The following is a 24,580-nucleotide window of genomic DNA, read 5'->3' as shown; positions in this document are numbered from 1 at the left end:
CCTATAATAGTTCTGATGGCTCTTGTAACAAATTATAAACTTGGTGGCTTAAATCAAAATAAATTTATTTTACTCTTACAGTTCTGGAGTCCAGAAGTCTGAAATCAGTATCACTGGGCTGAAATCAAGGTTTTGGCAGGGCCATGCTCTCTGCAGATGCTTTAGGAGAGAATCCATTCCTTGCCTCTTCCAGCTGTCGGTGGCTACCAGCATTCCTTAGCATGTGGCCACATCACTCCATTCTCTGCCTCTGTGGTAACATTGTTTTCTCTTCTGTCTGTGTCAGATTTCCCCTTGCTTCTTTCTTATAAGGACATTTGTGATTTAGAACCTACCTGGCTAATCCAGGCTATTTGCCCCATTGCAAAATCCTTAATCACATCCAAAAGACCCTTTTTTCCACATAAAGTAACATTTACAGATTCCAGGGATTAGGACTTGATATCTTGGAGGACGATTTTCATAGTGTTTCTTTTCTTAAACTGTTCAAAAATTATTTTTTGTTGGATATTCTTCTGTCTTCAAATACCCTACATTCTTATTTCAGCCTACTGCAGTGATCATTCAGAGCAGGGGACGTGTAAGTATTTAATCTTCTGGGCAACAGGAGGGATTTTCTTCTCAATTTCAGCAAAATATGGAGCTCTGTCTTGCTTCTTTGCTTCCAGTATTTCTATTTATTGTTCCTACTTGAGAGCAGACACCTCTGTTGGCTGTAATTTGCTGCATTTGGGGTAAGATTGTACGGGGCTAACCCATCTTGTTAGACCATCAATGATATCCCAAAGAGGGGGCATCATAGTCACCCTAAGACTCCCCCCCTTTTTTTAGTATCTGCTGACTCTAACTTGGAATATCCAGAAGCTGCACCTACCTTTTTTAATAGTCTCTTTCTGAGTTTAGCTTGGCTTCTTCCTTCAATATGATCCCAAATGCCTTTTGTCTTTTAGGGTTCCTTATAATTTCTGGGCCACAAATAGAACTCTTTTTACTTTCCAAAATATTTGCAGTTTTTTTTAAACACCATTTTTGAGAGTGCCTGGGTGGCTCAGTTGGTTGAGTGTCTGACTCTTGGTTTCACCTCAGTCATGGTATAAGGGTCATGGGATTGTGCCCCACATGGGGTTCCACGCTCAGAGCAGAGTCTACCTGAGATTTCCTCTCTCCCTCTCCCTCTGGCCTTCCGCTGACTCCTTGCTCTCTCTCCCTCTCTCTCTCTCAAATAAATAATTTAAAAAATCATTTTGGATTTCTTTTTCCCCAAGGGATTTGAGGAATACTCAGAAAGCTAGAGTGTGTATGCCATATGCACTGTTGGTTCAAACTCCAGTCAACTTTTAAATCACATCTCTTGCCTTTTTCCTCACACAACTGCCATATTATCTTGATTTGTGCCTACGAAATTGTATGGTTGAGTCTTTTCTAACGGGCTCATGCTTAAAAAATATTTTAATAACCAAGTAGAGCATACAAACTTCTGAAAATGGACATTATCCTCATCTTCTGAAGTAATATTATATAGTGTATATATGTACATATATATAGTATATACATATAGAAAATTACTACATATATACAGTAATGGACAGAAAAATTATACTGGATTGTGACAAGTCTAAGACAGTATTCTAAAGAACTGTTCCTAAGATGAAAAGAATAATGTACTACTTTTTTCCAACACTGGTTAAATATATCTGGACAAAATAATGTTCAAGTAGTTGTGCTATACCAAAGAACAAAAAGATGAAAGGTTTCTTATAGAGCTAAGTGCTTTAAGAAAAATCAAAACTGTTGTGTACAATTCTATTTTTAGAATTAAGAAAACAGCATAAATTTAAGATTGGATCATTCTTAGGTTAACTACCACCACATGTGGCAGATGTTTGCTCTTAAATAGATGCCAATGGAATATATAGGGAGTAATTCAAATTTAACATTTATAATTAAACTTGAACCTCATTCCAGATCTTCTCAAGTGAGCAATTATAAACTAAATAACTTTTGTTTATTTAGAGACATAAATGGTGAAGTAATTGATATGCTAAGGATATTAAAGAGTTAATACAATTTCAGATGAACACTAAAATCACCAGCACAGTAGTTAGTACACTCGAGTTCTACCCCTGTTTTTCCATTTACTGGGGTGTCCCTGGGTCCCAGTTTCATTATGTACAACATGAAATGGTTGCATTAGATATCTCTAAGGGATTTTTCCCTTAGTCTTCTTTGTGCAATGGTACATGCAGAAAATAGTAACACGAACACCTATCTGGAAAGGTTTCTTAAGGTTGGAAGTTGGTTTAGGTAATCTTGCAGCCCAGAGAGCTGCGAGGTCAATGTATCAGTGCACCTGTATCCCATCTGTGGCATACAATTATGTCTTGCTCCACAGGCTGGGGGGCTGTGACCTTGCTACTCAAATTGTGGTCTGCAGTAGTGTTGGCACTCCTGGGAGCTTGTTAAAAATGTAGAATTCTTGGGCTCCACCCAGAGCTACTAAATCAGAATCTGTAGTTTAAAGATCCCTATGTAATTCATGTACACATTAAACCTTAAAAAGTACTAGTCAAAGAAAATTTCAGCTCTGAAGTTCAATGAACATAAGAATTCATCTGTTTTACAGAATATATTCTAAAGTATATTTCATAATCTTATTAAATTCCATATTATAGTTAGAATAAAATGAAAAAACAATTTTACACAAATTTCTGAAATTTTTGAAACAGACAAATGTTTACTTCTTAATTAGGAAAAGGGAAATATATTTACCTGCTTGTATACCTGTCGTAAGTACATGATCTCCTCCACAGTTCCCAAAGATATCAGCCTAAACACTTTCACATCCCTGCACTGCCCAATCCTATATGCTCTGTAAAAAGATTAAAAACAAAAACCAACAAAACCAAATGAAACAACTTTGGGTTCAGGAGGTAGCTTTAGGATAGAAAAATGGAATGTTACTAAAATTTTAATTTAAAAAGAAACGTATGCACAGTTTATTGTATGTCAATTATATATACCTCAACAAAACTGTTTAAAATGGGGGAGGAGAACAGTTAATCAACTGGCAAACCTATAGAAGTGTAGATTTGCAGCCCTAATTTCACAGAGATTTCTGTCTGGTTGAATCATTCAGTTGACTAGCATCCCAGGTATTTTGACATGGACCATAGTGCGAATTAAAACAATAACCTGATTTACCACACTGGTTAACTTTAGGTCTAGGCCTGGGAGCTTCTCTCAGGTGAAGGCTTTATTGGATGCTCTGGATGATGTCACCTGTTTTTTTGTTTTTAAGATTTTACTTATTTATTTGACAGAGAGAAAGCATGAGCAGGGGAGGGGGCAGGCAGAGGGAGAAGCAGACTGCCCGCTGAGCAGGGAGCCCGACGTGGAGCTCAATCCCAGGACTCTGGGATCGTGACCTGAGCTGAAGGCAGATGCTTAACTGACTGAGCCACCCAGGTGCCCCAAGTCACCTGTTTCTAAATACCTGTTACAGTTATGGGCTGGGCGGTGGGGACCAAGGGCAAGGTCAAACCGCCTCATGTTTGAAACTGTTAAAATTTGGGGGAAATTTAATTTTGACTTTATAAAGTCACTCTATGTTGTTGTATCTGGTACTCTCTGCCTCCTTCACTCATTGCTCCTCATAGAGGAGGGCTTTACTAGAGGGTATCCTAGGGCCCCAAAAATCTTGCACCTGCAGAGGGGGATGGGGGACCCTGTGGCACAGCACAGCCAGGGTAAGTTACTGCATTCTCACGTCCATCCTGCAGCCTAGATACAGAGGCACTCACAATCCCTTTCTCTCCCACAATGGAATGGAGTCTTAAAAATTTTTTTAAATGGATCTAAGGAAATTTCTTTTGGGTGTGTGCTCAGTCAATTGGTGAATAGGATAGATTCTGTTAGAATACATATTCTTTAATCTTTACAGACAAAAACCTTACAACATGTTGCTTTGGACCTGCGCTTCATCAATTTCTAGGTCCATTAAGAAGGGATATGTTAAGTGATGGTCTTTTTACTATGAAAACAAGTGTTGAGGAACTGTTATACAGTATGGAGGTCTATATCTTCGTTTCTCTCCTTGATTCCTCCTGCCAGAGTCAACTAAAGGACAGGGAGAGAGAGAGATGCTGTTCATTTAGTTTTATTGGCAACTAACTTAAACTGAGTACCAAAACACAGTACCCTGGGATAAATAATATATTAGAATTTAATGGCCCAGATGAAAAACAAAAACAAAATTAAAACAAATGTTAAGATAAAAAAAAAGTAGAAATTTTTCTGTGGCTTTCATTTGATTATTTTCCTTTACATCGGTCAGTGATGAGATGCTGGTTAACAGTGTGGGCTCTGCAAGTCAGAGTGCATGAATTCAGATCCTGAAATCACTGGCTGTGAACTTGAGCAAGTTACTTCAAATTGTGCCTCATCTTCCTCGTGTATAAAATGGGCATGATAATATCGCATATCCCATAAAAGCTTTGGTATCAGGGTAATGCTGGCCTCACAGAATAAGTTAGGAAGTGTTCCTTTCTCTTCAAGTTTTTGTAAGAGCTTCAGAAGGATTGGTTTTAATTCTTCTTTAAATGCTTGGTAGAATCCACCGGTGAAGCCATCTGGCCCTGGGTTTTTGTTTGTTGGTATTTTGATGACTGATTCAATCTTTTTATTAGTTGTAAGGTTTATTCATATCTTCTATTTCTTCGTGATTCAGTGATTCAGTCTTGGTAAGTTACATTTCTTGGAATTTGTCCATTTCATTTAGGTCATCCAATTTGTTGGTGTACAACTGTTTATAGTACTGTCTTACAATCCTTTTTATTTCTGTAAAATCAATAGTAATGTCCCCTTTTTCCTTCAGATTTTAGTTATTTCAGTCTTCTTTTTTTAGTTAATCTAGCTAAAGGTTTGTCAAGTTTGTTGATCATTCTGAAAAATGATCTCTTGGTTTCGTTGATTTCTTTTTCTATTGTTTTTTAGTCTATTTATCTCTGTTCTAATCTTTATTCCTTTTGCTAGCTTTGGGTTTAGTTTGTTCTTTTTCTAGTTCCTTAAGGTATAAGGTTAGAGTGTTGACTTCAGACCTTTCTTTTTTTTTTTAATGTGTTTGCCACTATAAACTTCTCTTTGCACTTCTTTCACTGTATCCCATAAGTTTTAATATTGTTTTCATTTTTATTTTTCCCCAGATATTTTCTAATTTCTCTTGTGATTTCTTTTATAACCCATTGGTTGTTTAAGAGTATATTATTTAATTTTTTTAAAGATTTATTATTTTAGAGAGAGAGCGAATGCCAGTGGGGGAGGGGGAAAGAGAGAATCCCAAGCAGGCTCCACACCCAGTCTGGAGCCTGATTTGGGGCTTGATCTCACAACACCGAGATCATGACCTCAGCCGAAATCAAGAGTCAGACACCTGACGGACCGAACCAACCAGGCACCCCATTTAATTTCAACATATCTGTGGATTTTCCAGTGTTTTTCTGCTGTTTTTAATTTCATTCTATTGTGTTTGGAAAGGAAACTGTAAGATTTCAATCTTTTAAAATTTATTAACATGTTTTATAACCTAACATATGGCCTATCATGGAGAATGTACCATGTGCACTTGAGAAAAATGTCTATTACGCTGTTGTTGGAAGGAGAGTTCTGTATATGTTTGATAGGTCCAATTTATCTATAGGGCTATTCAAGTCTTTCTTCCCTTCTTGATCTCCTGACTAGATGTTCTACCCATTAATGAAAATGGGGTATTGAAGTCTCCTACTGCTATTATAGAGCTATTTTCCCCTTTCAATTCTGTCAATATTTGCTTTAATATTTTAGAGCTCACTTGTTTGGTGCATTTATGTTTACAATTGTTATAGCTTCTGGGTAAGTTAAATCAAGAACTATCATTTAGTATACTACCCTTTTTTTGTCTTTTATGACAGTATTCAAAAGCTTATTTTGTCTGATATTAGAATAACCACCCTGCTCTCTTCTCGATACTATTTGTATGGAGTATCTTTTTCCATCCTTTCACTTCCAACCCCTGCATGTCCTTAAACCCAAAGTGAATGTCTTATAGAGAGCATATAGTTGGCATATGGTGTGCTGTAGTTGTTTTTTAATCTATTCTGCTAATCTATGTCTTTTGATTGGAGAGTTTAACCCGATTACATTTAAAGTAATTAGTGAGGGATGCCTGGATGCCTCAGTTGGTTAAGCGTCTGCCTTCAGCTCAGGTCATGATCCCAGGGTCCTGGGATCGAGCCCTGAACTGGGCTCTCTGCTCAGCGGGGAGCCTGCTTCTCCCTCCCACTCTGCCTACTTGTGCTCTGTCAAATAAATAAATAAAATCTTTACTAAAAAATAATAATGAATTAACAATAGGGAAGAACTTACTTTTGCAATTTTATTTGTTTTCTGTATGTCTCATGGCTATTTTGCCCCTCATTTCCTCCATTACTGCCTTCCTTTGTGCTTTGTGATTTTTTTAGTGACAAATTTTGATTCCTTTCTCATTTCCTTTTGTGTATATTCTATAGATATATTCTTTGTGAAGTTATATATAACATCCAAAAGTTGTAACAACTTATCTTAAAACTGATACCAATTTAACTTCAATTGCGTTAAAAAACTCTCCTTTACAGCTTTGCCCCTCACTGTCACAAGTTAAATCTTTATATATCATGTATTCATTAACACAGATTTATAATTATTTTTATGCATTTGTCTTTTATTTCTTTTTTAAAGATTTTTTCCCCCTTTTTAAAGATTTTATTTTTAAGAAATCTCTACACCCAATGTGGGGCTTGATCCCACAACCCCAAGATCAAGAACTTCACATTCTACCAATGGAGCCACACATGTACCCCTGCATTTGTGTTTTAAATCCTATAAAAAGTAGACTTATAAACCAAAATTACAGTAATACTGGTTTTTATATTTGTCCCTGTACTTACTAGCACTGGAGAATTTTATATTTTCATATGGCTTTGAGTTACTGTCAGAGTTACTGTCAGAGTCCTTTAATTTGAACTTAAAAGTCTCTTTAGCATCTCTTGTAGGACAGGTAGAATGGTAATAAACTCAGCTCTGTTGTCTTAATTTCGCCCTCATTTTTGAACGACAGTTTTGCCTGATATAGAATTCTTGATTTTTTTTTTCCTTTTGACACTGTAAATATATCATTCCACAACCTTCTGGTCTGTAAGGTTTCTGTTGAGAATCTGCTGGTAATCTTACTGGGGATCCCTTATACATTACAAGCCATTTTTTTCTTGCTGCTTTCAAGATTCTCATTCTCTTTGTCTTTAACTTTCTACAACTTGATAATGTGTCTCAGTGTGAGTATCTTTATGTTTATCCTACCTGGAGTTTGTTGAATTTCTTGTATTTGTAATTCATGCTTTTCCCAAATTTGGGACGTTATTATTTCAGTCATTATTTCTTCAAATAGCTTTGTCCTTTTCTCTCTCCTCTTTTGGATTCCTATAATGTGTCTATTAGTCTATTTAATATGTCCCATAAATTCCTTAAGCTATGTTCATTTTCCTTTGCTGGTTTTTGTTTTGATTTTTTTTTTTTTCTGATCCTTTATTCTGCCTGTTTGAGTATGATGAGTCTTTCTAGTGATTTTTTTTTTTTTTATAATTCAGTTATTGTATTTGTCAGGTTCAGAGTTTCTGCTTTGTTCTTTTTTTTTATATATAATTTCTATCTCTTTGCTGATCTTCTAATTTTGTTTATATATTGTTTTCCTGATTTCCTTTAGGTCTTTGTCCATAGTTTCCATCTAGCTCTTCGAGAAAGACAGTTGTTTTAAACTCTTTGTCTATTAAGTCCTATGCCTGTGTTTCTACAGGGATGGTTTCTGGAGATTTTGCTCCTCTGAATGAACTATGTTTTCCTCTTTCTTTAAATGTCTTGTGTTTTTGTTTGTAAAAAATTGGCCATTTGATAAAATAGCCACTTCTAGTCTTTGTGGACTAGTATGGAAAACATTCATTAATAAGCAGGGTATATATTGAGTCTTGGGAGAAGCTCAGGGTAAGGATTAAAATCTATTTTGATCATTTCTGGTTATGTGTCCTGCCTGGGTCTGTGTGTATGTGTGCTTTTAAATGTCTTAATTACCCAATTAAGTCTCATTTCAGTGTCTTCTCAGGGCCTTAGACATATTCTTTTATATTCCTCTGCTGTAATAGCACGCCCCAAGGATAGAATCCCCCTGCAGCTTTCATGCACAATGGGGTCTATCACTGCTTTCAATAGCTTCTGCCAGTCTGAGACCCAAGCTATGCCACCATTCCTCCTCTAAGTACTGTCAGGTGAAACAGAAACCATTCCCTCTGGCAGCTAACAGACAGGTTAGAAAGTTGCAAAGGAGTTCCCACACTGCTCTTTCCCTGAGAGGGAGGGAACTGGGAATTGGTTGCTTCCTCCTGGTTGTTTTGCATTAGGGAATGGGGGTAAGGCAAGAATGAGTAAAGATGCCATGAAATTTCCCAGTTTTGACTATAGCTTCCTCTTCTTGATTGGGAATTTGCTTGATTACTGTAGATCTTTGACTGATTTAAAGAGTTCCAATAAAGTTATTTTAATCAGTCTCTAGTTTTTTCAATCCATCCGTGGGGAAACATGTACCTAGAGCTTCTTAGTCTGCCATCTTACTGGCATCACTCTTTGATTTCCTCTTTCATACAAGAGTTATTTAAAAATATATTTAAAAACATCCATATGGCTAGATTTTTATTTGCTACATATTCATTGTTATTTTGTAGGGTATTTTATTTTGTACTGGAGCCATGTAATCTAGTTCTTGTGATTTCTATTAAAATATAGTCATTTAAAAGTATGCTCTAAAATGAAAGACGGGGTATTTTCAGTTGTGATATGGTTATATATATTTATTAAGTTAAAGGCTAAATAACTGTTATTCAAATAATTTATGTATTTCCTTTTTTTGCCTAGTTGATCTATTAATTTTTGAGAAAGGGATATTAAGTTTCCCATCATGATTGTGGATTTGTCCATTTCTCATCATAAAAGAGTTTTGGCTTTGTTATGGAGTGACTATTATACTTTCCTCATGGATTGTTCCCCCATTTTGTTTTCCTTAATGCATCTTGACTTTAAGTCTACTAATATTTGGCTTGATGTTAATATTGCCACTCTTACTTTTTGTTACCATCTCCCTGATTAGATTTTTAAGTATATTTTTATTTTTAACCTTCTTTAAATTTTATATATAGTAATAAGCATAAACCTGAATCTAACTTTTCATTTTCAATTTCTTTTTTTGTTTAAATAAGGAAGTTTTAACCCATTCATATTTATATTTGGCCTTATTTCTCACAGTTTATTTTATGTTTTGTATTTGCCATGCTTTTTTAGTTTCTTCCCCTCTCACTCCACACTCACATTTCCAATCATTTACTGAAATAATCACATTTTCTCAGTGACTTAAAAAATTTCTTTTGGAAATTCTGTTTGGATGTTTTACATCTGATTTCCCATGTTTCTCAAAGCGGATTTGGGGATTAATTGTATCAAAATCACCTTGGGTGTTTGTTTGTTTTTAAGATTTTATTTATTTATTTGAGAGAGCGTGTGGGCAAAAGCGAGCAGGAGGGGGAGTGCTCAGCAGAGGGAGAGGGACAAGTAGACTCTGTGCTGAGTGCAGAACCTGATGCAGGGCTCAATCCCACCACCTGGCAATCATGACCTGAGCTGAAATCAGGAGTCGGAACCATTTTAACCAACTGAGCCACCCAGATGCCCGTGGGTAGTTTTTAAAAAATTGTGGTAAAATATATAAGATTTACCACTTTAACCATGTGTTGTTTTTTTGTCTTTGTTTTCGTTTTTAGAGAGAGAGTGCATGCGAGTGGGGTGGGGAGGGGCAGACGGCAAGGGAGAGAGAGAATCTTAAGCAGGCTTCATGCCCAGTGTGAGCCTGATGCAGGGCTCAATCTCAGAAGCCTGAGATCATGACCTGAGCAGAAATCAAGAGTCAGACGCTTAACCAACTGAGCCACCCAGGTTCTCCCCACTTTAATCATTTTTAAACATACAGTTAAGTGGCATTAAGAAATTCACACTGGTTTGCAACCATTACCATCATCCATCTCCACAACTTTATCACCCCAGACTAAAACTTTGTACCCATTACACAGTAACTCCCTATTCTCTCCCTTCCCCAGTCGCTGGTAGCCACCATTCTACTGTCTCTATTAATTTGACTATTCTAGATACATCATATAATTGGAAATATACAATATTTATCCTTACATATATGGCTTATTTCAATTAGCATAATGTCTTAAAGGTTCATCCATGTTATAGCATGATCAGAATTTCATTCCTTTTTATTTTTTAGAAGCTACATGAGATGATGGATGTTAATTAAACTTACTGTGGTAATCACTGCATAATATATGTAAGTCATTATGCTGTATAGATTAAATTTATATAGTGTTGTATGTCAATTATATCTCAATAATACAAAGAATTTCATTTTTAAGACTGAATATTCCATTTTATGTACAGAATACATTTTGTTTATCCATTCATCCATCAGTGAAGGTTTGGGTTATTTCTACCTTTTGGCTACAGTGAGTAATACTGCTATAAACATGGTTGTACAAATATCTATTTGAGTTCCTGCTTTCAATTCTTTGGGTAAATGTGGTGATTCTATACTTAATGTTTTAAAAAACACCATCTTGTATTCTATAGCAGCTGCATCATTTTATATTCCCAGCAGCAATGCAAAGGGTTCCAATTTTTTCATATCCTCACCAAGACTTGTTTTCTATTTTTGATGAAAGTTATCCTAATGGTCATGAGATTGAGCCCTGCCTCAGGCTCCATGCTGGGCATGGAACCTGCTTAAGATTCTCTCTCCCCATGCCCCTCCCCACCCTGGCTCACACAAACACACACACACACAAGCTCTCTTAAAAAAAAAGAAAATTATCCTACTGGGTATGAAGTGATATCTCATTGTAGTTTTGATTTGCATTTCCCTAATGATTGGTAATATTGGGCACATTTTCACGTGTTCATTGGCCATTTGTATATCTTTTTTGGAGAAATATCTATTCAAGTCATTTTCCCATTTTTAAATTAGGTTTTTATTTCTTGGTTGTTGTAACCAAGTTTTAGAAGTTCTTTATATATTCTAAATATATAAAGTCCTTATCACATGTGTAATTTGCAAATACTTTCTCTGTGGGTTGTCTTTTACTCTGTTGCTATCGTCCTTTGATAGAAGGACCTGAGGAGTTTCTTAAAATGCAGACTATAGATCCCCACCCTAGACCTACAGAATTAGAAAACCAGGAGGATGGCACTTGAACATCTGTGTTTAAAAAGTGAACCAAGTGATTATTATGCCCAACTCTCTTAGTTGTTGCCCTTAAATTTTTTTGTTAAAACTTAAAAACATTTTTTGGCATAAACTTGAAAAACTGACCAATATATCCTAATTCTTTTTTGATGAAATATAAATTCTAACACAATTATCCCCAACCTCCAATGTTTTGTTGAAATTATATGGAATTTTAGTTTTTGATTCTTCTTTTTTTTTTTAAGATTTTATTTATTTGAGAGACAGCACAAGCCAGGGGAGGGGCAGAGGGAAACAGAGAGAGAATCTCAAACAGACTCCTCGCTGAGCAGAGCCTGATGCAGGGCTCGATTCCAGAACTCTGAGATCATGACTTGAGCTGAAGTCAGACATTAAACTGACTGAGCCACCTAGGCACCCCTCTTACTAATTTTCTTATACCATCCCTTCATATTCTTGAGAATTCTTTCTTTATAACTGCATTAAGCCTCTCAATTAACCATCAACAATTATTTAGACTTAAATATAAATTTCTCAGTTCCTAGATGTCAACAGTTGCTTTATTTTCCCTCACATATTGATATTTTAGCCATTGACTACAACTATAAATCAAAATTATTTTCTTGAAGATACCATCATATGAATTTTGTCACTTTGACAACTTCAATTGTCTTCCAAAATTCTATGATGTAGATGAAAAGTCTGTTCTTCAAAGTCTGTTCTTTTTTTTTTTAAGATTTTATTTATTCAACAGAGAGAGACACAGTGAGAGAGGGGACACAAGAAGGGGCAGAGGGAGAGGGAGAACCAGACTCTCCGCTGAGCAAGGAGCCCGATGTGGGACTCAATCCCAGGACGCTGGGATCATGACCTGAGCTGAAGGCAGACGCTTAATGACTGAGCCACCCAGGCTCAAAGTCTGTTCTGAAATGAGTGTGATTTTCATTTCTTTGTAACCTGTTTGTTCTTTTTGTCTTTGTTTTATAAATGATTTTCTTTCCCTCTTTCTCACTCTGGCATTGTTTAGCCCCTTTCTTTATCTCTGGAACTTAGAAATATCACCAATATGTGTCTGTATGTTTTCTCTCCTGCCCTGTCATTGTGTTCTAAAATATTCATTCCTTTTATTTTCCATATCAATCTCCACTTTCAGTCCTCTCCATTTTATTACTTAGATCTTGAACTGAATTATTTGGCAATAATTTTAATTTCTAAGAATTTCTTTTTTTTTTAAAGATTTTATTTGAGAGCGAGAGAGCACAAGCCAGGGGGAGGGGTAGAAGGAGAGGGAGAAGCAGACTACCCACTGAGCAGAGAGCCTGATGCAGGGATCATGACCTGAGCTGAAGGCAGATGCTTAAAGGACTGAGCCACCAGGTGCCCCTAATTTCTAAGAATTTCTATTTTTCTCTTCTATGCACATTTTTTACATGGTGTCCTATTCTTATTTTATTTCCTTCAGGGTCTGTTTCTGATCTTGGCCCTTTTCTTTCATACTGTTGGTTTTATTAAACTATCTCATAATTCTTTTTTTTTTAAGATTTTATTTATTTGAAAGAGAGAGCATGAGGACGAGAGAGAGCATGAGCAAAGGGAAGGGGAGAAGCAGACTCCCCTGCTGAGCAGAGGGCCTGATGTGGGGCTCAATCCCAGGGCCCTGGGATCATGACCTGAGCCGAAGGCAGTTGCCTAACCAAGTCACCTAGGCGTCCCCTATCTCATAATTCTTAATTTTCCATTCATAATTACAAATGAGGAACTGGGTAGACTGCATAGGAAAGCTGGTCTGGATTTCTATGCAGGTACAGAGGTCAATTTAATCATTTCCCCCTTTTTATGTTCCATGGAGATCTGGGATTACTTTAGGTTCAGCTCTGCTTTATGATCTGGTCTTAATGTCCACTGTAAAAACCTTCTGTCAGTCTGATTCCCCACTTATTTATAAAATTTATGAAATAAATCTTTCACCTTTGATCAAGGGGCATCTGTTGTAGGCCAATCCCTCTATATATGGAGCGTAGGAGAGGAAATGGTTTTAGAATTAGCACATCAATTAATTTCCCACAAAAATTCGGTCTGGTCTCTTTCTCCATCTGACAGTTGCTGACCCAGGCTTGAAATTTCTCTGTGCTCTCCTACTGACTTTGGACTGTGGCTTTTCTCTGCTGGTTTCTTGATCATATACGTTCTGTTTACCTTCTATCTTCTAGGAGTTTTTCAAAACTTCTGATCTATTAGTAGTGACCCTCCCTCTCTTCCTATAGTATTATGGGTTTGTTCCTTCTTCTTAAACCAGTTCTGTCATAATAATGGGATTTTGAGATGGACAGAAAATAAAATGCTATTATCAGCCTGCTATTTGGGTTCAGATTCAGGGTTATCTTAAATACAATTTTTTTCATAAGGTTTTCTCTATCTTCTAATCACAGTAATATAATAAGCAACCTAAGAGAGTCAAAAAGGAGTATTTTTAGATAAAAAGTACTTGTAGGTCACTTTAAATTTTGTCAGTATTATACCTGTCAATTGCTTGAAGATCATTGGCTGGATTCCAAGTAGGATCAAATAATACAACAACATTGGCACCAACAAAATTGAGGCCTAGTCCACCAGCCCTGGAGGAAACAGAAAAGGGCATATTAAAATAGCAAAAACATAATTGTTGCCCTCTAATATTGCATTAACATCATAAAAGATGATTAAAACACAAACATGCCACAAACGAAATAGCTATGGAATATTATTTTTCTACCACTAGAATATCCCTAAAAAAAACAAAACCCAAAAACCTGACCGTTAAAGCCCACATAACAGGGTTGTGCTGTTTTTTTTCATTTTTTGGATATTCAAATACTATGCTGTAAAGATTTTCCTAACATACTTTCTAAAAATTTCAAGTACAGTCCAGCTAAATAAAGTACTATACACATTTTTAAAAATCAGTACAGGAGTAGATGTACTTCTTATTCCTTCCACTAAGTGCAGCTAAAAACCCCTGGATATCATATATAAAATAAACATAAGATTCTGAAAGGTAGAGAGAACAAAGATTGGCTAGGGACTATACGAACTAAGGAATGACATGGCAATGAGTTCTCCAGCTATCTTTTTGCTTAAAAATCCCAGACTGGGTTCTGAAGAAACCAGCATACTGGAAATGCCAACAGTCAAGACAAAAAAAAGCCCCAAGAAAAGCCTTCTTCCTTTAGCCAAAGAACCAGCAAAGGTATAGCCTTTAAGACAGAAAGATAATAACCAGCCCATCCTTGTAAATACCATGGAAAAAAATCTATGGTCCCACTCCCAACCTGGTCAGTAAAGGCTGAGTGAGGAGATTAGATTTCCACCCTTGCCTAACTACAACAGGGTGCCTCTCACCCACACCCAGGGAGTGTCAGAGAAAACTGACTGGGAGCTGGGGACATTCATTTACGCTCAGCTATAACCAGATCCCCTCTGTGATGTCAGTGGAGGCTGTATAGAAACAGTAATGAAGTGCCTCACTCTCAGGATGTCAACAGAAGCCAAGCAAGAAACATGGATTCCCATCCTTATGCGGCTGGCATGGTGTCTGGCTAAAACAGGGAAAAAGCCCCGCTGTAGATAAGCTCAAAATAAAAAATAACAAAATGTGTGAAGAAACCGTCTACCATAAGCAAGAGCCAGAAAGAACAACAAACAGAAGGATTAGCAGCCCCAAGTACAGGAGTTTATAGAGCAAAACTGCCATTCAAAAAGAGATTTAAAAAAAATAATGATTAAAATTACTAAAGAAATAAGAGAAAGGTTAGAAACCATAAAGAACAAAATATGAGTAAAAACAATCAGGCAGATCTGAAAATATCAACAGGACTTTTAAACATGAAAAATACAGTCTTAAAAATTCAATGAATGGGTTAAATAACAATTTCTAATATAAAGAGATAATTAGGAGCTTTATGGCAAATCTTATCAAATTAGATGCAGTGAGCAGAAACGGAATGAGAGATGACTGCTTGCCATCAGAAGTTCTATACTATTTGAACTGTTGTTAAAGATATTTATGACTTTGAAAAACATTATTTAAGAAATTAAAAATGCTTATTATTTAAGAAATTAAGAATGCTTGTGTGTACTTTATAAAACTTAACTGAAGACAATATTCCATGTCATTTACTGCTCTGTAGGTAAGGAAGGGCTCATGTGAGAAATTACTTCTTGATTCATTCACAGGAAAATGGGAATCCAGAGCATCTCTCCTTATGACTTCATTGCAAGAATTTGAGAATAACTTCAGTGTTCAACAGTAAGTAGCTCACTCATCATATATATAATTTTATTCCTCATTTTAAGTAATTATTGTGTTGACTTTTTACATTTTACATATGTTTGTTTTTAAAGTCCTTTGAAATTCTTTTTGAAAGATAATGGGGGCAGATCTATAAAAAATACTTATTACATTAGATGTCCAAGTAAGGATTTGTTACCCCCCAAAAGGGATTAATCTTCTTAGGTGTTTATATTGGCTTAAATCTTTCTCTAAAGTGTGTATATTATTTAAAAGGTTTTAATGAGAAATTCATAAATAGGTGTTAGAACTGACCTAGCTTCTATAAAACCTATTAATATGGAGCTGCTGTGGTTGAGACCAGGTAGACAAAGGGAGGAAGTACCTGGCCCACTACGCCCAGTGGGCTCTCTAGGGCTCCTTGAGCACAGTTTAAAAACCACTGCTACAAATGATTCTCAGTTATATGATTAATAACTTGATTATTCAATTAAGTTTGACTGTTCTGACCACAAGACATGAATAAGAACACTACCACAGAAAATTCCTGGGAGGAAACATCCATTTCTTTTGATTGTTATCTTTATAAACCCAGACATATAAGGAGAATTCAGTGATGATAAGGAAATTGAGAGACAAGGTTAGGTAAAACTCAAGATATTGTTATTTCAGTCATAATTAATAGCATTTTTGCTGCTTCTCCTTAAAGCCAAATAAAACAAAGCAATATAAGCATAACCATTGAAATTAATCCAGTAATAATTTTTAAATTACCCTAAATCTTAAAAGCAATTAGATAAAAATCAAGTTATCAAATTTTATTTTCTTACATTGTGGAGACAAGGCAAATGTTAACATCTTGTGTACTGTTGAACTCTTTCACAATCTTGATTCTTTCCTCTGATTTCGTACTTCCATCAAGTCGTCGGTAATCAAGGCCGGCTGCCATACAGTATTGCTGCAGAACATCAAGCAGCTAGAGAAAAGACATGAAGAAGGGCAAAGACAAATTCATGGTTTAATAAGTTTCATACAATTATAGAGATAAGATTTACTAAGTATTAATAATTGCTGCTTATAAGTTCTTTCTTAAAATTACAAGAGCAACAAATATTTTCCTGGCTTCTGGCTCATGTATTTCTTCCCATTATCCTGCAACTGCCTTTAAAGTTCACCAATGTTTGTCTTAAAATAAAAAAAAAAAAATCAATCTTTTAGAAAACAAATATCAAACTTTATTGTTTTTAAACTAAAACCAGATAAAAATAAAAGTATTGGCCAATTTATATAAATGTATTTCATTATTTGTGCTATTTTCCAGGTTCTAAAATCTCTTAAATGTCTTGAACATTTTAATTATAACAAAAACACCGAGAGAATTAAAAATCTATCTTTGTATTTGCTATTTGACAATAACCCTGATATATCATTGAGATTTAAGCATTTGTTTTAAAAGTTGCTTACCTAACTACCATTTTCTACATTATGTATAAGATAGAAAATGTGGCTAGACACATTATGTCTCTTAGGCTTTGTGCCTCAGAAGTCAGGGCTGGGCCAATCAAAAATATACTTCAGAAGAAACTCACCTTGGTGGAAAAGGAGAAAAGAAGTATTTTATCTTTGTTTTTCCTGCAATGATTTAAAAGCTGCTGAAGGACCTGGAAATGAACCACAGAAATCAACCACCAGTGAACCAGTTCCAACTAAAAGCACACTTTATACATATAAACATCACTTGAGAATTTCTTAAAAATTATTTTTATATAACATAACCTCAGTCCTCTTTCCTAATTCCCTTGATTTTTGCCAACTTAGAGAAATAAAGTATTAGATATTACATGAGATGTTATTCATCATCATATTGTCAATAATGAGGTAAGGTTCCCAAAGACTTTTGTTTCATCTCATCTGGTTTTAATAAAAAGGAAGCATTTTAGATTATGGGACGCATTTAAATGAATTAATTTAATTTCTAAAACACACTTTCTTTATACCTACAATATGTTCAGAAACTAAATTACAGAACAGCATTCCTTTTAGGAAGTATTTAAGTTTTTTCCAGATAGATATAATGAAATGTGTTTAATTACATCTAGGTTCTAAAAGTCTTGATATTTATTTTCTTAAAATAATCAGTCACATATACACCTCTTCTCATTTTATCCCCTCTGCTTCTCTATTTACAGTAAGCCCTGACTTCCAGATTTGATTTTGACCTCAAAATGTCAATAATTTGCCCCCATACACAGTGCTTTTAGGGAGGAAGCAAATAATCCAAAGCCTATTTATAATAGTAATACTGTTATTTTTAAAACAGGCATTTCCACATCTGGCAATGACAGTTCCAGAACACTGTGGAAAAGTAATCCACAAAGGAAAGAAAAGGAATTTTCCGAACTAAGCCTAAAATTTTTCTGAATTATGCAATAAACACTTCAGCAATTTTGTTTATTCACTGATAAGCATTTAAACTTAAATAAAAAATTATACTCAATATAAGAAATATAAGACACTTTTAATGGTTGACTAAGAGAAGACACTGCTAACACTGACCCCCGCCATCCAATCCCTCAGAAAAAGCCATGGGGTTAAGAAAAAAGCTACTCAGATAACCAATCAAATGGTGAATAAAAATGTCACAGATCAGGTAAACCTAATTTTAATACTTGCATAACTTATAAAGTAAGCTTTGCATTTATTTGCAAAATAAGCTTTGCATTTGCTTTATTTTTTAATAAAATAACTGATTCTATATAAAGTATGTGCATTTGAATTTCACATAATACATTAATTTTTTAAAATTAAAAGACTTTATTTTTTAGAGCAACTTTGGATTTACAGAAGAATGGAGTAGAATATACAGAGAACTCCCACAGATCCCCTCTCCCCCATCCTGCACTTCTGCCCCTCCCCTGCATGCAGCTTTCCCTATTATTAACATTTTGCATTAGGGTGGTACATTTGTAACAACTGATGAATGAATAAATTATTAATAATACATTATCATTAACTATTATTATTAAATTATTAACTATTATTATTAACTAAAGTCTGTTTACATTACTTACATTAGGGTTAATTCACTGTGTTGTACATTCCATGAGTTTTTACAAACATGACATATACATGACATTTAATGACATGTATTCACCATTACAGTATTATACAGAATAATTTCACTGCCCTAAAAATTCCCTGTGCTCCATCTATGCATCCCTCCTTGCAAACCCTTGGCAACCATTTATCATTTTACTTTCTCTAGAGTTTTGCATTTTCCAGAATGTCATATAGTTGGAATCATACAGTATGTAGCCTTTTAGACTGGCTTCTTTCACTTAACAATATGCAATTAAAGTGCCTCGAGTCTTTTTTGTAGCTTGATAGCTCCTTTCTTTCTATTATTGAATAGTATTCTATTATCTGAATGTACCACTATTTATCTATTCACCTACTGAAGGACATCTTGGTTGCTTCCAAGTTTTGGCAGTTATAAATAAGATTGCTATAAATATCTATGTACAGGCTCTTGTGTGAACATAAATTTTTAACTCATTTGGATAAATACCAAGGAGTGTTGTAAATAACAATGTTCACAGCTAAGAAATCTTGGGCCTAACTTTTCTCAAATTAGTCAGGCCTAGAGATGAACATGACCCCTAGATGATCCCAACAGCACTAAATTGGGTTTCCTAAGTCTTTTTCCCCACCCCCAACAGTAAGTGGCTCTGTGGTATTTCCCAAGGGAAGGGAAAATGAAGATTCTTATCAGGGGAGTAAGTTCAACTTGTGACCATCCACTTGAATAGTAGTTGAGATCACAAAAGACCTTCACATATAAGAGAAAAAGGTTGAGTTCATGAGTGTAGTTTTGACGGTATGAAGGGTAAAATGAGCATTACATCAACAAATAAATTACAGCTGCAGGCTGACTAATAATAAGAGAAGCATAACTAGCATCTTTTATCACCTGAATTCAAGATATACATGCAACTTGGATTTCTTAACTCTCCCCACAGGCAACAGATTATATGCCTATACATTTTGTATCACTAAATCACCAGATGATGTTGATAATCAAATGATGAAACACAATCTTAAAAATATAACCCTAGGTTATTACTATCAGTCTCTGTCTTGCTGGTGTTCTCTCACAAAATAAATAAACTACAGGCTTCTTTCACATATACAAACACCTACCCAGCCTCCAGCAACAATTCATGCTTGCTTTTTCCCTTCTAAAAATCATAACAAAAAATAAATGTAATAATTTTAATCAGACATTATTATTCCTAGATATATAACGCAAATAGTACATTTTAAATCATATGTTGAGTATATAAGAATATAAAATGTAGAGTTATAAAATTCCATTTAATATTAAGAGTAACTTTTTAGTGAAGAATCATAATGAATGCAATTTAAATATAAAACAATAGATAATACAGTTTTCACAGGAGGCCATGGTTTCTGGCCTGGGAAATAAGTGAGATAATAAGTGCTCAGTTCTAAATTAATTGAGCTTTTTATATTATTTTATTTAAAAGTAAATAAAAGTCAATAAAATGGGTGACAAAATAGATTATTGTTAGGAAAGATTGTTAGGAACTTTACTATTGTTAGGTTTGAATTATTATGATAATAAATCATAGAATATTCTCACTAACACAGACTTATTTTAAAAATACACAATTCTCAACAAAGGGGGTATAGAGAAAACATACCTCAACATAATAAAGGCCATATATGACAAGCCTACAGCTAACATAACACCCACTGGTAAAAACTGAAAGCTTTCCCTCCAAGATCAGGAACAAGACAAGGATGCCTGCTCTTGCCACTGTTATTCAACATAGTACTAGAAGTCCTAGCCAGAGCAATTAGGCAAGAAGAAGAAATAAAAGGCATCCAGATGGGAAAGGAAGAAGAAAAACTGTCTCTACATATGGCATGATCTTATATATAGAAAACCCTAAAGACACCACCAAAAAAACTGTTAGAACTAATAAATTCAGTGAAGTTGTATGATACAAAATCAGCCTACAAAAATTCATTGCATTTCTGTATACTAATAAGGAAATATCAGAAGAAGAAATTAACGAAACAACCCCATTTACAGCTGTATCAAAAGGAATAAAGTAACTAAGAATACATTTAACCAAGGAGGTGAAAGACCTGTACACTGAGAACTATAAGACATTAAAGAAGACACAAATCAATAAAAAGGTATTCAGTGTTCATAGGTTGGGAACTAATGAGTGTAAAACGTCCATACTACTCAAAGCATTTATAGATTCAATGCAATGGCATTTTCCTCAGAAACAGAACAAACAATACTAAAATTTGCATGGAACCAAAAAAACCCCCAAATAGGGCGCCTGGGTGGCTCAGTCGTTAAGCGTCTGCCTTCAGCTCAGGTCATGATCTCAGGGTCCTGGGATCGAGCCCCACATCGGGCTCCCTGCTCAGCGGGAGGCCTGCTTCTCCCTCTCCCACTCCCCCTGCTTGTGTTCCCTCTCTCACTGTCTCTCTTTCTGTCAAATAAATAAAATCTTAAAAAAAAAAAAAAAACCCAAATAGTCAAAGCAATCTTGAGAAAGAGCAAAAAAACTAGAGGCATCATACTTCCTGATTTCAAACAATACCACAAAGTTATTGTAATCAAAACAGTATGCTATTGTCATAAAACAGACATACAGATCAATGAAATAAAATAGAAAGCCCAGAAATAAACCCACACGTATACAGTCAATTAATTAATGACAAAGGAGCTAAGAATATACAATGGGGGGAAAGACAGTCTCTTCAATAAATGGTGCTGGAAAAACTGAATAGCCTCATGCAAAAGAATGAAATAGATCTCGATAAGACATCTGCACCCCCACATTTACTGCAGCATTGTTTACAATAGCCAAGACATGGAAAAAATGTTCAGTGTCTGTTGATAGATAAATGGATAAAGAAAATGTGATATATACATATATAATGGAATACTGAGACATAAAAAGGAAGGAAATCCTGGCATTTGCAACAACAGGAAGGGCATTACGCTAAATGAAATAAGAGAGAGAAAAACAAATACCCTATGATTTCACTTATATGTGGAATCTAAAAAAAAAAAAATGCTTGTATTTATAAGTACAGAGAACAGATTGGTGGTTGCCAGATGCAGGGGTTGGAGGCAGGCAAAATGGGTGAAGGTAGTCAAAAGGTACAAATTTCCAGTTATAAGTCCTGGGGATATAATGTACAGCATGGTGACTACAGTTAACAACACTATATCACATATTGGAATGTTGCTAAGAAAGTATACCTTAAAAGCTCTCATCATAATAAAAAAGACTATGTGTGGTGATGGATATTAACTAAACTTATTGTGATAATCATTTTGCCATATACACATATATCAAATCATTATGTTGTACACCTAAAACTAATATGTTATATGTCAATTATATCTCAATAAAAAATACAGACACAAGTTTTTAAGGTAATCTTTTTGGCTTTTATTTTATTTCATTGAATTAGAGGTCTGAGCAAACTAAACTATGATGAGTGTATGTAGATTAACTGCTAAAAATATTTCCAGGATTTTAAGAAAACCACCTGACTACTTCAAATTACTTATTTATTTAGCCAAAAGAAATAACTTACTTTCTTCTTAATTAAAACATAATGTTGGGAATTGTTTGGTAATAGTCTCTGAATCCATAAATAAGATTCTTGATAGTTACTAAAGAGTTAAACAAAGTGGCTGCCAAAAGGCTAGGAGCTACCAGCAATTCCCGCAGCTGTCACCGGCAGTGCCCCGAGGCCTGGGTCATGGCTGGAGAACCGAGCCTTACCTTTCCCACCCTCCCCTGAGAATACATCACTGAGAGCAGCATCTACAAGTCAGTCTCCTGGTGTACAACAAATGCTCCCTTGCTACAAATTAGACTTAGCAACTTTCCAATATAGGTTGGCAAGTAAAAACGAGAGGCGGAAAATTCAGTCTAGACACAGAGGTCTTGTCCACCTTGAACTCTTTAAGAAGTTTCTTTCTCTAATTCCCAGCTATTGCCTATCCTCATCCTTGTATTTGGCATTAGAATTTATATTTCTGGTAGATAATCTCTTAAACATTTGAAGATAAGCTATTATATATGTGGCAACAGCATACATTTTTAAGAGGGCATACATCTCATAAATCAATAAGGAAAGTCTGAAGTATATCTGATGTAACCACAAATTGAGAACCTCAGCATGCATGGTTCATTGTAAGCCAGTAAATGCTAAGGCTACATCAGTTGTCTTTGGCCACAGTTTCTTCTGAATGATTGGGTATCTGTTCTGATTAGTTATTGGCCCTGTCATACCATTGATAAATATTTTGTATATCACCCTTATCTGTGCGCAGCCTGAAAGAAGAGCACTTACCTTCATTTTCCCACTGTATTTTGGGTCGGAAAGGGTTTCAAAGGCTGCATCTTTGCTTTTCTGCACAAAATCTGGGAACTTGGAGAATACCTGATCACATATCCTTTTGATAAGTGTTTCCTTAGGAGGAAAAGACAGAAAAAAGAAATTTCAACTTAACACATTTATACCTATATAAATTGAGATTGTTTATGGAAAAATTCTATTTAGAAGGAATATATTACTTTGAAGATATTATCTTCTCTAAGTCAGACTTTTTACGTCCTTTTTATGAACTTATGTCATCAACTATATTATTCAGAAACCCTTAAAGTGATAATGTTAATCATATATGGCTTTGATGAGTTCTGAGATAATGATAGGACTAATAATTTTATCATTATTCTTTTATAATCTCTAAAGCAAGGAATCAAATACTTCCCAAAGAGCAAACAGTACTATCAAAGAATAATATTAAATGCTTGTAAGATTTTAAAATTATATTTGAACAGCATGAAGACTATAACACAAAAAGAAAATATAAAATCATTATATAAAAAAGCTTTAAAATAATAAGTAAATAAATAAAGCCTTAAAGATTTTTTTTAATTTACGTTGTGCTCTAGAATAAGATACAACTGAAATGTTCAAAGTAAATGATTGCGTTTATGTCTAAACTTTGAAATTGCTGATTTTTGCCAATTTGGGAAATAGTCCTAATATTTAACATACAGATTACTGTAAGTGCATTTTAATCCAGTAGGTTGGATAAATGGAGTTAGATACATTATTAATGGAATAAGACCGACTCATCAAATATCTTACTTAGTAATTATATCAAAACATGTTAGGAAAACAAATATAGCAACATTACCAGAGGCATAAAAAAAGAGCTATTATTTTAACTTAGGCTTCAATTTTCTCTGAAAAAACTTAAGAGCATATACTTCTTTGACACCCAAATTAAAAAATGAGCAAGTCAGTTTCCTCTTAAATTGCATACAAAAATAACTTAAAGATACTTGGCTATGACATTTTATAGCAAATATAAAATCTTTATACCAAATAGCATCACAAAGAAATGTAAAAAGCCAACTCAAACCTGGTGTTTGGAGGTGCTAGCAGACTGCAGTAGTGCAACATGGTTAGCTACCTTCTGAAGGACTGCAAGGTAACTGAAATACAAGGTTTTCACTGTTTCACCATGTGAATTGGTCTATAACCAGAAAAAGAGAAAATAAAAACAAGCAAGGCTATGTAACTACTGACTTCATAAACTATATCGCTTATGCTAATGTTTATCATCTGGTCACCCCTGGCACAATACATTCTGAGAAAATGATGGTCAACTGTTACGTAAAATATCCATGAATCACTTAATGTGGAATCATACTTTTGGTGATGTTTTTAAGAAAAGAGGGGAGAAAGTCCTCATTCCAGAAAGTATCTACCCTCAGGAACCACAGTGATAGAGAATGCTGCCATACGAGGTTCCTGGTAATAAAAAATGGCACGGGGGCAGGATTATACTTCACTGTCCCTTCACTGTCCTCTTGTTTATATTC

The 24,580-nt window shown here is 35.0% G+C and overlaps 1 protein-coding gene across 3 annotated transcripts in view; it reads right to left on the bottom strand.

Annotated features, from left to right (window-relative positions):
• ERCC6L2 (ERCC excision repair 6 like 2) overlaps positions 1–24,580 on the bottom strand; it is a 163,197-nt gene that overhangs the window by 48,543 nt on the left and 90,074 nt on the right. For all 3 annotated transcript variants that reach the window (XM_073880718.1, XM_073880717.1, XM_073880719.1), the window contains 6 exons: positions 24,118–24,231; positions 23,037–23,156; positions 17,207–17,278; positions 16,448–16,593; positions 13,870–13,965; positions 2,770–2,869 (listed from right to left, as the gene is read on the bottom strand). In XM_073880718.1, the coding sequence (XP_073736819.1) occupies positions 2,770–2,869; positions 13,870–13,965; positions 16,448–16,593; positions 17,207–17,278; positions 23,037–23,156; positions 24,118–24,231 (648 nt within the window). The remainder of the gene's footprint in view (positions 1–2,769; positions 2,870–13,869; positions 13,966–16,447; positions 16,594–17,206; positions 17,279–23,036; positions 23,157–24,117; positions 24,232–24,580) is intronic.

Source organism: Callorhinus ursinus, unplaced genomic scaffold, assembly GCF_003265705.2.
Source record: "Callorhinus ursinus isolate GAN/ISIS: 27379988/994484 unplaced genomic scaffold, GSC_fseal_2.0 scaffold39, whole genome shotgun sequence".
NCBI lineage: Eukaryota > Metazoa > Chordata > Mammalia > Carnivora > Otariidae > Callorhinus > Callorhinus ursinus.
Note: the sequence above shows the minus strand (reverse complement) of the source record. Positions and strands in the feature narration are given on the sequence as shown.